A 12358-nucleotide genomic window follows, 5' to 3' on the forward strand; every position below is an offset into this window, starting at 1 on the left:
CATGGTTTCGTTGTTCGAGTTGGTTGAAGTTAGTTGTTGTGACGTTTTTCTATCGTTTGCAGCAAACTGGCATATCATGGGCCACAATCACTAACCATTTGGAAATGAGATTCACAACCTTGGACAGTTTACCCATATTTAGAATTGACCCAAATATCCTGATTCCGTTTATAGACCCTCCACAACTCAGCCAAGATATCTCGACACGCGTCGTCTTCGTACATGATGAAAAGTGTGGCTGTACAACAAGTTGGTTGCTTCACCTCAATATCAACACTATAGACACTGTATGTACACCGATTGCTCCTCTCTGGCTATGGGCTGCTTGGGCATTAATGGCATTGTTTATGAACTAGTCTCGCTTCTCCTTCTCATTTACCCCTTATGTTATGGATTGGACCTCGCTCTAGGCTCATTCTCTAGCTGATCAACAAAGCTAGAGCCCGTGGCTGTGGCTTAAAATCGACCTTACGGGATTACTCCAGACCAGCTCCACAGTCTGAGCTCCTGTGTCGCAGACTGAGACACTGTGTTTCCAGCACCAGAACAGCACTACCATCCACCCTAGCCCACAGTGCGGGCTGCCTACGGGAAGATCCACCTTTTCTGCTGTCGCCCAATGGGCCTTGGATGTCATGGCAATCCCCTTCTCCCATCCATCCCCCGTATCCACCTCATTCATATCTCGGCTGGTCTTGTCTCGGGCTCTTGTGCTTCGCCTCCTCCTCATATTCGACCTCTGCCATCTTTTGTTCAATTTGAACCTCCTTTCCCTTCCAACCAGTCGGCGCACAGTCTCCTTTTCGTCTCGTCGACTTGCGATCCTTCATACAACCAAACAGCGGCCGGTTTACGCTTCCACGCATGCGGGGTTACAAATCATCCATTTGTTGAACACTCTGCCACGCCATCAGCCTCCTGCTTGATCAGGAGTTTGTCAGCGCGCAGTGAACACTCGCTGCTTCACCCTTCGATCCTGCAACACTTGTTGGCTGTCGATCCTTGACCCCGACCACCAAATACCTCGTTGACATTAACAACAATGTCTTGGAAGCTCACCAAGAGTAGGTCTACATGTCCGATATCTGTCGCATCACTAACGTCCATCAGAGTTAAAGGAAACCCATCTGGGTCAATCCTTGAGCCCCTTCTCTCGATCTCCCTCTACTTCAACCATCACCGAAAAGGAAAAGGATGGCCAGGCCAGCGGCGCTGTTACGCCTACAACGGAAAATGCCATAGGTGAGCAAATTGGACTGGAGTACCGTCAATATCTGACTTGAACAGCTGCGTCCGAGGCCATGACACAGGCCCCTGTCATTAAGCCCCCAAAGCCCGGTATTCTCGTTGTCACCCTCCACGAGGGTCATGGATTTTCTCTTCCTGAACAGCACCGAAGTGCTTTTGCCTCGTCACACCAAGGATCGATGTCTTCGTCCAACGCCCTTGGAATGTCTGGCTCTGTTCGACCAGGATCTTCACAACGTGTCGCCGGATCATTTGTTAACGGCAGTAACCGACCGCACTCTTCTGCTGGCGGCTTCAACGGTATCCCCACCAACCACGGCCGAATTTCTGGAAAGTACATGCCATACGCCCTTCTCGATTTCGACAAGGTCCAGGTCTTTGTCAACTCGGTCGATGGTAACCCTGAGAACCCTCTGTGGGCCGGTGGAAACACCCAGTACAAGTTCGATGTGTCAAGAGTGACAGAGCTCGTCATCCACCTGTACATGCGCAACCCGAATGCGCCACCCGGATCTGGACGAAGCCAGGATATTTTCCTCGGTGTTGTCCGCATCAATCCCCGATTTGAGGAGAGACAGCAATACGTGGAGGACCCCAAGGCCAGCAAGAAGGACCGCGAGAAGGCTGCTGCTGAGCACGCAGCGCGCAATGGTCACCAAGGTGCCGAGTGGGTCGACGTGCAATATGGAACTGGCAGAATCAAGGTTGGTGTCGAGTATGTCGAGACTCGAGCAGGTAAGCTCAAGATTGAAGATTTTGAACTACTCAAGGTTGTTGGCAAGGGCAGTTTCGGCAAGGTCATGCAGGTACGCAAGAAGGACACAAACCGAATCTACGCTCTCAAGACCATCCGAAAGGCGCACATCATCTCGCGATCCGAAGTCGCCCATACACTCGCCGAGCGATCTGTGCTGGCACAGATCAACAACCCTTTTATTGTACCTCTCAAGTTCAGTTTCCAATCACCAGAGAAGCTCTACTTTGTTCTCGCCTTTGTCAACGGAGGCGAGCTGTTCCACCACTTGCAAAAGGAGCACCGATTTGACGTCAACCGATCCCGCTTTTACACTGCTGAGCTCCTGTGCGCCCTGGAATGTCTGCACGGCTTCAGCGTCATTTACCGAGATCTCAAGCCCGAGAACATTCTTCTGGATTACCAAGGCCATATCGCCCTTTGTGATTTTGGTCTCTGCAAGCTTGATATGAAGGATGAGGACCGCACCAACACATTCTGTGGTACACCCGAGTACCTCGCTCCCGAGCTGTTGATGGGCCAGGGTTATAACAAGACAGTAGATTGGTGGACTCTTGGTGTCCTGCTGTATGAGATGTTGACAGGTCTGCCACCTTTCTACGACGAGAACACCAACGAGATGTACCGCAAGATTCTATCAGAGCCTCTACACTTCTCTGATGTGGTTCCCCCAGCTGCCAAGGACCTCCTTACCAAGCTTTTGAACCGCAACCCTGAGGAGCGACTTGGTGCTAATGGATCAGCTGAGATCAAGGCGCATCCTTTCTTCCATGCTATTGACTGGAGGAAGCTTCTACAGCGCAAGTACGAGCCTACATTCAAGCCCAGTGTGGTGTGTACCCCCTCATTTGAATCGAGATTGAACCCTACTGACATTTTTAGGCCGACGCTCTGGACACTGCCAACTTTGACCCCGAATTCACATCCGAAGCCCCTCAGGATTCCTATGTCGAGGGCCCCATGCTGTCTCAAACCATGCAGAACCAATTCCAAGGATTCAGCTACAACCGTCCGATCGCTGGACTCGGAGATGCAGGCGGCAGTGTCAAGGACCCATCATTTGTCGGCAGTTTGACAGATAACCGATAAATGGCAGGGCTTGGAAGAGAGACAACGGGTTGACAGCGAGCAGGACTGGCTGACTCGGACATGGTATCAGTCTTGTCGATGAGCCGGCTGAGGAGGGGAACACGTGCAAGCCATGATAAGGACAACCTAGGAGGTGGAAACCTAGAGGATGAATGTAGATAAGAAGCTTTTATTTGCTTTGGCGTGTTGGAGTTTGATACACTCGTTAGTTCTGTGGATATGTCATTCTGTCAATGTAGATTGTCTTTCCGTGACTCTGTATTGGTGACTGGTGTTCATTGTTCATTCTTGTTCGTTAGTGGCAATGTTGTTTCGATCATTGTTTGCAAGGCCAGTATGGGCAACGAGACCTCACGCTTTGTTGATCACTGCACTTTTTAATATCTCATGACCTCGACACGGACTCGAATTCGCAACTGACGATGAGACCATTGTATCCTATGCCTAAACCCCGAATTTAAGAATTGAGCCAATCTCACATTCGAGTTTCAACGGCGTTAGCCAACGTTGTTCGTAGTGTGACTCTCCAACGACATTTGCCACTACACCAACACCAAGCAACAACAATCATCAACGAAATGAGACAATGAATGTGCCAGCGACAGCAAAAAAGTAAAAAGCAATGCTCACTGCAGGGTTCGAACCTGCGCACATTAAATGTAGCAGAATCCTCAGCAGTTGAGAGCTTAAGTCTGCCGCCTTAACCACTCGGCCAAGTGAGCTATTGAGAAAGACGTGATTTTTCGAACCGTAGTAGAGTCTAAGTCTAATGTCATGATCCGATGTGAGCTGTTTTGGGGCTCCATGAGGCTTTTTCGGAAAACGTTGGGGGTCTTTATGATGGATGAGGGATATCATGACAGCCCACGTTTGAAGAGTCTAGGCTAGGCTATACTCTATAGGCTGAATGAAGTGGAAAAGTTTTAATTGAGGCTGAGATCGGAGAGATTGCCGGGATTGGGGGAAAGGTGAGAGTCAGCTCGGTGAGGACATCGAGAAATGTTACTACGTTGCTAGTGAATATCCTTCCTGTGTGCTGTATGCTGCATTCAGTTACGGTAAAGTCTTTTCTATTAACGAGACACTATGCTAAGCTGTACATATTTCCAGCTAGGATGTACCAAGCAATTGACAAAGACATCTCACGATAAATAAGCTGTCCTCGGTGTCTCAGCCGGAGGAACCACGGCGAGTGCGCGGCATAACCGGAGCCCCCCTTGACTGTAGGTAGAGCCTCCACTGAGATTATGACGCATGCAGGATAAAAGTAACAAGAGGCTAATATGATTATGGAGACATGACGAAAAGATTTGGAAAAGTTCAGTCAGCCAACCTTGATGATTTGTAAATTTGGTTAACAATTGTTAAGTAAGGCGGGGCTTAAAGTTATAAGCTGTTGAAAGATGAAGAGCTCTAGTTTTTAGCTTGGAGAGCATGTTGTAGCGTCATGCTGTCATTGGAGGGGTTAGCTGACATTTGTGAGAGAGATACCTACAACGATTGAAAGAGATTGATGAGATGAGTGATAAAAAGATGTCATATCATAGCTATCAATTAGGAGTAGAAAGTGGTATCATGATAGTATCAATTAAATAGACTGTCCCTATAGAACAAGAAAGAAAGAAATAATTGTTGATCATGGTGAAGTGGGATGATGAGTCCCCCCACTCCGCCCATGCCGCTCTCTGCTCTTCCCTCCCCCTCCATTGGAGCTCTACCTCACCATGAGTGAGACGCACCCAAGACAATTCAGAGACATAACCTCATTTCCCCTCCCACTCTTTTTCTGATCTGATATTTCTTCCCTTCTTTCCATCACCTCCATCCTTATCTCCCCATAACTATCTCTACACAACATCAATATGGCCCCCGCAAACACCCTCCCCGCCTGGTCTGACCTCCAGGCCCATCGCGACAGCGTCGGCAAGTCCTTCGTCCTCAAGGAGGCATTCGCTTCCGACCCCCAGCGATTCGACCGCTTCACCCGAACCTTCACCTCCGATGGTGTTTCCTCCGAGATCCTCTTCGACTTCTCCAAGAACTTCCTCACAGATGAGACCCTCGATCTCCTCGTCAAGCTCGCCGAGCAGGCTGGCGTTGAGAAGAAGCGCGATGCCATGTTTGCTGGTGAGAAGATCAACTTCACCGAGGGTCGCGCCGTGTACCACACTGCTCTGCGAAATGTCGGCGGTTGGGATATGAAGGTTGATGGTGTTGATGTCATGAACACAAAGGGTGGTGTCAATGAGGTTCTTGAGCACATGAAGGAGTTTTCCGAGCAGGTTCGAAGTGGAGAGTGGAAGGGATATACTGGCAAGAAGCTCACAACCATTATCAACATTGGTATTGGTGGTTCTGATCTGTAAGGCGCTCGAATTGCTCGTATTGCACTAGACTGACACCTTGCAGCGGCCCTGTCATGGTCACCGAAGCTCTCAAGCACTACGGCGCTGACGACATGACCCTTCACTTCGTCTCCAACATTGACGGAACTCACATCGCCGAGGCCCTCAAGAACTCTGACCCCGAGACCACCCTCTTCCTCATCGCCTCCAAGACCTTCACCACCGCAGAGACCACCACCAACGCCAACACAGCCAAGAAGTGGTTCCTCGAAAAGACCGACAACAAGGGCGACATCGCCAAGCACTTTGTTGCACTCTCCACCAACGAGGAGGAGGTCACCAAGTTTGGTATCGACAGCAAGAACATGTTTGGCTTTGAGAGCTGGGTTGGTGGCCGATACTCTGTCTGGAGTGCCATTGGTCTGAGCATTGCTCTCTACGTTGGCTTTGACAACTTCCACAAGTTCCTTAGCGGTGCTCATGCTATGGATAAGCACTTCCGCGAGACTCCTCTCAAGGACAATATTCCTCTTCTCGGTGGTCTCTTGAGTGTCTGGTACTCTGACTTTTTCCAGGCTCAGACTCACCTTGTTGCTCCGTAAGTCAGTCAGTCAGGATATGCGAGTATGCAGACTAACAATTATAGCTTCGACCAATACCTCCACCGATTCCCTGCCTACCTCCAGCAGCTCTCCATGGAGTCCAACGGAAAGACCATCACCTCTGATGGATCATCTGCTAAGTACACCACTGGTAAGTGGATAGCCTCGTGCATGAAACCCAGCTAACGTTGCAGGTCCCATTCTCTTCGGCGAGCCCTGCACCAACGCTCAGCACTCCTTCTTCCAGCTCGTCCACCAAGGCACCAAGCTGATCCCCACCGACTTCATCCTCGCCGCCAAGTCTCACAACCCTGTCAGCGACAACCTCCACCAGAAGATGCTTGCGTCCAACTACTTCGCCCAGGCTGAGGCTCTCATGGTCGGCAAGACAGACGATCAGGTCCGTGCCGAGGGTACTCCCGAGGAGCTTGTTCCTCACAAGCGCTTCCTTGGAAACCGACCCACGACCTCCATCCTTGTCGGCGGCGCCATTGGTCCCGCCGAGCTGGGTGCCCTGATCGTGTACTACGAGCACCTCACCTTTACCGAGGGTGCTATCTGGGACATCAACAGCTTTGACCAGTGGGGTGTTGAACTGGGCAAGGTCTTGGCCAAGAAGATCCTCAAGGAGCTTGATGAGGCGGGCAATGGTGAGGGACACGATGCGTCTACTGGTGGACTGATTGGAGCGTTCAAGAAGTATGGTAACTAAAAAGGAGGAATGAGTGTTAATGTGTAGCGAGTGGAACGATGTTGATAATGATTAAAGATAGCATGAACAAGTTTGACGGCCTGTTTCCGGACCTATCTTGAAAGTTTGTGCATGAGACGTATGAGGTGAATGAAGTCTCTGTACATGTCGATACGCAAAAGTACTCGTAAGTATGATGAAGAGTACTATGTAGTATTGATCGCTGTGTATCGTGATTATCTGCATGCCTTTTTGAGATTTCCTTGTTATTCTCAGATGCCGATTCCATTGCAACGTCAAGCACGGCACAAGAAGATGGCATAAGAATACCATGCACCTGCGCGATTTCTCGCATTTATATCGCAACACCTTATCAGTTGAATTATATTAATGACACGTGGAACAAGGCACCTCGGTCAAATGAGTGTTTATCTATCTTTTGTCTCGAGGTTCCGTGTCTCCGGCAGATGTATGTATTTCCGCTTTAGGTAGCGTCACTGCTTGAGTGTAGGTGCGTCTGCGTATATCGGTTCATTAAACAGTATCAAGAGCATAGCCACGTTTATATCGGTAGAGTCCAGGTGCATTGAGAGAGCTTCTCTTAAAAACATTGGCCCGTTTGAGCGTCAATGGTGAGACGAGCAGGTGAGGTTCAAGCATGTGGAGTTTTGCGGGGGAATATGGGGAAGAGGGGGGAATGCTCCTCTGAGGGTGTACAAGGTGGTATGTTTATGAGATATATCACGCAGAGACTTATCACATCGGGGTTATAACGGTGCTTTTTATCGCGGGGGAATCCCCAGACCTGAAGTGCAGGAGTGAGATGGAGGGCGGGGAAATGGAGATTAGGGGGTTGTGTGTTGGCTGAAGTGAGAGTGTTGGGTCTAGATGCTTGAGGTGCTGTGATGTTGATGTTGACGTTGGCTTATCACGATATTAACTGTGCACGGGAGTTAATTCGGCTCATGTCGGGAACAGCATGTTTTTTTATCTGAGTCTGGGTTACGAAGCGACGATCTCTTGAAACAAGAACAAAAGATCGTCGTTGCAAGTCACGGCATCCGAAGCGAGGTTTGCATGCATGCATGCAGTCAAGGCGATTCCATCTGAATAAGCCGCAGTCAAAGCGAACCGACTGCAGCCAAACACATCTACCAATCAATATCACGAACCAAAACTGCGAGTCCGTTCTGATTTCGTCAGTCCCAACTCCACTCACACTAACCCTCCCCCAATGCAATACAACAAGACACGGAAGAATTTTTGTGCACGACATTGTCATTGGTGAGTGTGAGTGGGTAAATCCTCTGACGTCGAAAACTTGAGGCTTTTCACGATGTTCTCGTCCCCGCGTCGATGACGAGATGTTTGGGTGGTTCAATCGCAGTGTTTTTCTTGGTTGGAGATATGCTATGCTACATCGGTGAGGGTTGGTGGCTTGGACCCCTAGACCCTTGAGATGGGAGACAGTAACAAACGGTTCAGCACCTCCAACAGTGAGTATGAGATAACCGGCTTGGAATTGAGTTCGAAATTCGTTGAGTCGTATAGACAACAAGATTCAGCCTGAAGAGATACAGTTTCCCTTTCCCAGATCAACAGGGCCCGCGGTAACCGACCGAAGATAAACTGAAGGCATTACCAATCAGAATACGGCGCTAAACAGTGAGAACGGTGCCTCTTGGCTCTGTTGATCCACTGACGGTTGATTCGCTGCAGCGTTATCTACGGAGGGAGGCTATGCTAGAACGGAAGCGGGTTCGTCGGGGTTGAGGGCCGAACGGAAAAGCGTTACGACTTGATCCGAAATGCCTCAGATAGAATACGCCCTTAGAGTTGAGCCAGTTTGAGGTTTGAGGGAATTATGCTTGAACAGTGGCATGGTATCGGTGATTCTACGGTACAGAGAAGATAAAATGAATACGGTGGCAGAAATGATCCGTTTGACCCCTGGAAAAACAGAGGCTCAAGGGAGGGGGAGGGGGTAACCCTGGATGTAGGGATATGACGTATTAGCATGCAGTTTGAACTTCATTAGGAGAGTAAGACAATAGCGCCCGTATCTGACGGATGCAGTTACACAGATGATAACGATATTTGTTTACTTGTGATTACTCGTCCTAGACCACGAGACAGTAACACAGAGCACGAGATACACCACAAGTCCTATCACTATCTCTACAAATTACACGTGCTGCATCAAGCCTGAACAGTCTAGACTTTGCGCCTTATAACGCTGTCATACACTGGACCGGAAATATTTTGCATGTGTGATACCCCAAGCATTGCCGAAAGTCTTCACATGCATGACGCCCGTTTCAACTCATCATCATCAGTGACTTTCGATTGACTAGCCTCAAAAAAGGACACACGCGAAAAGCCGCCGTGAGCGCCGTCTAATTTGACGTCCCCACCCCTGCATGCATCGTGAGGAACAAAGAAAAAGCAGAGACCAAGAGAGAGGGAACCCTTGTTTGGGGCTCAGACGGAGGGGAATGGCCGAAATACCGACGATGACTGAAAACATGTGATGGTGATGATTAAATCATAAAAATGGAATTAAAAGTGTCATAAAATAGGATAATTAAAGATGGATATTAATTAAAGAGGTCATAAAATAGGGGAAAGGACGATAGATCGAAAGTCATCGTGATATCAAACAAGTGATGTCAATCACTGCCCCAGAGAAAAGAGAGTTGTGGAAAACCTGGGGAGGTACTGTAACACTGTTAGTGAGATGCAGACAGTCGACGTCAGAGGTGGGAATGACACAAAAACGGTTTACTGGACAAGAATATCCACTTTTGTGACGGATCGAGGAGTATCTAGACGATTCTAGGTTTAGTAATTGTTTCTGCCTTATTTACAGTATATATCTCGTGAAAGAATCCTCAAGATAAGTCAGGGTAAATAGTCGTGGCGATATTAATGTGAACAACGAGAGTTACCCTGAAAATGAAGCGTGTGGCGTGAGACAGGGTCCTTTTCCCTCTACAGTACGGAAGAGGCACTTTTCGGGCAGAGGTGAGGTGAGGTTGCATGCATGCAGAACAGCCCCCCCGGCCCCTGTGCGAACACCCTGTAGAGCGCCGGATAACCTCCGTAAGGCAGTGGAGACGGCTTCACCAGTTACGGTCGGTGAAACGGTAGAGGGGGTTGATCCACCTTGGTGATGTTGATGTGGTTATTTGTTTGTCAGCTTATTGGAGGCCTGTTGGACAGTTGTCATGTATGAGTGAGCATGTTACTGATATGTGTTTTTGACTGACAATTCGTTGACTGGATATGGGTTCGGCGAGGCTACGGTGTAATGATAACAGTGAACGAGTACAGTATCCAATGGACCATCGCTGGGATAGGCACGGGCTAGAGTGTCGGATGGTTGTTTGACAAACGGACGGCGCCAAGCCAAAGAGTCAGAGTGCTGAGGTCACCGAAAAGGACACAGAGTCCACTGTACCAATGATGACATGGTACAGCACAGCACAGGTACTGATACAACCGTAATGTACTGTACTTTACGGGCTGTGACTGTGAGTCTGGGCTGGGCTGGGGGGGGGGCTGTACTTGGCATGAGTCTCCACTTGCCCGAGTTGAACTCAAACTTGACTCGGTGGGACCTGCCAGACCAGACCGGACCCATAACCCAACCCAGTCTTGACCAGGGCAGGAACGACACAGTACGTACCATGATGGCATCAATGGGTCCCCTTCCCGTCATCGTCACCCTCAAGAGACAAGGAGGGTGGCTTTGGTCTAGACATATAAACTCGTCTTCTCCCCCCTCGATACGGTCACCGTTTGCATCCATTCCATCCATCACCACTTTCAACTCACTCCTAAACAACTCTTCTATTGCTTCCTATTTGAGGCATTCGCACTCATACATCTGAGACCCTCTTACATACTCATACTCCCACTTACATACAAACCCCACACAACCGCAATCATGGGCAAGACTGCTGTTCACTTTGGCGCTGGCAACATCGGTATGTCTTTTGTCGCTAATCGCTCTAACCTCTCATGCTAACCTAACTATCCAGGCCGTGGCTTTGTCGCCTGCTTCCTTCACAACTCTGGTTACGATGTGGTCTTCGCTGATGTCAACGACTCAATCGTCAACCAACTCAACGACACTCCCTCATACCGCGTCATCGAGGTCGGCTCTGAAGCTACAGTCGAGAACACCATCACAAATTACAAGGCCATCAACTCGAGAACACACGAGGAGGACCTGATTGAGACCATCCGCACAGCTGAGATCGTCACCTGCTCAGTCGGTCCCAACATCCTCAAGTTCATCGCCCCTGTCATCGCCAAGGGTATCGACCGCCGATCAACAGAAGACTCTCCCCTGCATGTCATTGCCTGCGAGAACGCCATCGGTGCCACTGATACCCTTGCCGAGCACATCAAGAACAACACTGATGCCTCTCGTCTTGAGGAGCACCACCTCCGAGCCCGATATGCCAACTCTGCTATTGACAGAATCGTTCCCGCTCAGGACCCCGATGCTGGTCTTGACGTGACACTCGAGAAATTCTTTGAGTGGGTCGTTGACCGCACTCCCTTTGAGGATGTTGGCATCCCCGACATCAAGGGTATCAACTGGGTTGACAACCTTGAGCCCTTCATTGAGCGCAAGCTCTTCACTGTCAACACTGGCCACGCCACCGCTGCCTACCACGGTTACAACCGAAGAAAGCGCACCGTCTACGATGCTCTCCAGGATAAGGACATCATGGCTGAGGTTCGCGGTGCACTGATGGAGACCAAGAACCTGATCGTCTCCAAGCACGCTATTGACGAGGAGGCCCAGGCCGCTTACGTTGAGAAGATCATCAAGCGAATTGGCAACCCCCATCTTGAGGATGCCGTTGAGCGTGTCGGCCGCGCCCCTCTCCGAAAGCTGTCTCGCAAGGAACGATTCATCGGCCCTGCTGCTGAGCTTGCTGAGAATGATCAGTCCATCAAGTATCTACTCGATGCTATTGAGATGTGCTTCCGCTTCCAGGATGTCCCCGATGACGAAGAGTCCAAGCAGCTCGCCGAGATTATGTCCGAGAACGGTCCCGAGGACGTTGTCAAGCAGGTCTGCGGTATTCAGGACAATGAGAAGATCTTCCCTCAATTGGTCAACGTTGTCCAGCGCGTCCAGGCCGACAGCGCTGAGGAATAAGCGATTTTCATTCGGTACAATTAACTAGAAGAGATGGAGCCACGGGTACAGAGTGGCATGGCATGGCGTTTACGAGATATGACATACAATTTGCTTTGATGGCAGCATGGCGCAGGAAGGACTGGGATTCAATTCGAGCCTAAGGCATGATTATAGATTGATAGCACTGAACAAATCGGTTGCTCATACATTTGCGGACAATGCACTGTTACTACTGCGATCGACGTGATTGGTGACTAATGTGACTCGATTTGCGTAATAGTGTCAAGGATGAGTGATTGGGAATAGTGGCGAGGTGAGGCACTTGTCCATCGGGCCTTATGGCATTAATAACGGCCCAACATGGCGATGTCGACGTTGACATGCCCAATTAATTAATCTCGTCAAGTGCCAATTGTCGCATGTCCTACCCTGCCTCTGTACTGATATTGACGGAGATCGGATGTTGCA

At 49.6% G+C, this 12358-nt stretch overlaps 3 protein-coding genes across 3 annotated transcripts; all 3 read left to right on the forward strand.

Annotated features, from left to right (window-relative positions):
- Positions 1-1042: 1042 nt before the first annotated feature.
- Positions 1043-3091, forward strand: FSUBG_5969 (serine threonine kinase gad8; the record flags this gene model as incomplete). Its single annotated transcript, XM_036684120.1, has 4 exons — positions 1043-1064; positions 1111-1242; positions 1288-2834; positions 2885-3091. 4 exons carry the CDS (start codon positions 1043-1045, stop codon positions 3089-3091), a joined length of 1908 nt encoding a protein of 635 aa, XP_036538540.1.
- A 1862-nt stretch (positions 3092-4953) lies between these two features.
- FSUBG_5970 (glucose-6-phosphate isomerase) lies at positions 4954-6750 on the forward strand (the record flags this gene model as incomplete). Its single annotated transcript, XM_036684122.1, has 4 exons — positions 4954-5453; positions 5501-6034; positions 6083-6189; positions 6233-6750. The coding sequence occupies 4 exons, from the start codon at positions 4954-4956 to the stop codon at positions 6748-6750; spliced, it is 1659 nt and encodes a 552-aa protein (XP_036538541.1).
- Positions 6751-10678: 3928 nt separating this feature from the next.
- Positions 10679-11908, forward strand: FSUBG_5971 (mannitol-1-phosphate 5-dehydrogenase; the record flags this gene model as incomplete). The annotated part of the gene is made up of 2 exons (XM_036684123.1): positions 10679-10718; positions 10773-11908. 2 exons carry the CDS (start codon positions 10679-10681, stop codon positions 11906-11908), a joined length of 1176 nt encoding a protein of 391 aa, XP_036538542.1.
- Positions 11909-12358: the final 450 nt, after the last annotated feature.

This window comes from Fusarium subglutinans (assembly GCF_013396075.1).
Source record: "Fusarium subglutinans strain NRRL 66333 chromosome Unknown NRRL66333_c0000060, whole genome shotgun sequence".
Lineage (NCBI taxonomy): Eukaryota > Fungi > Ascomycota > Sordariomycetes > Hypocreales > Nectriaceae > Fusarium > Fusarium subglutinans.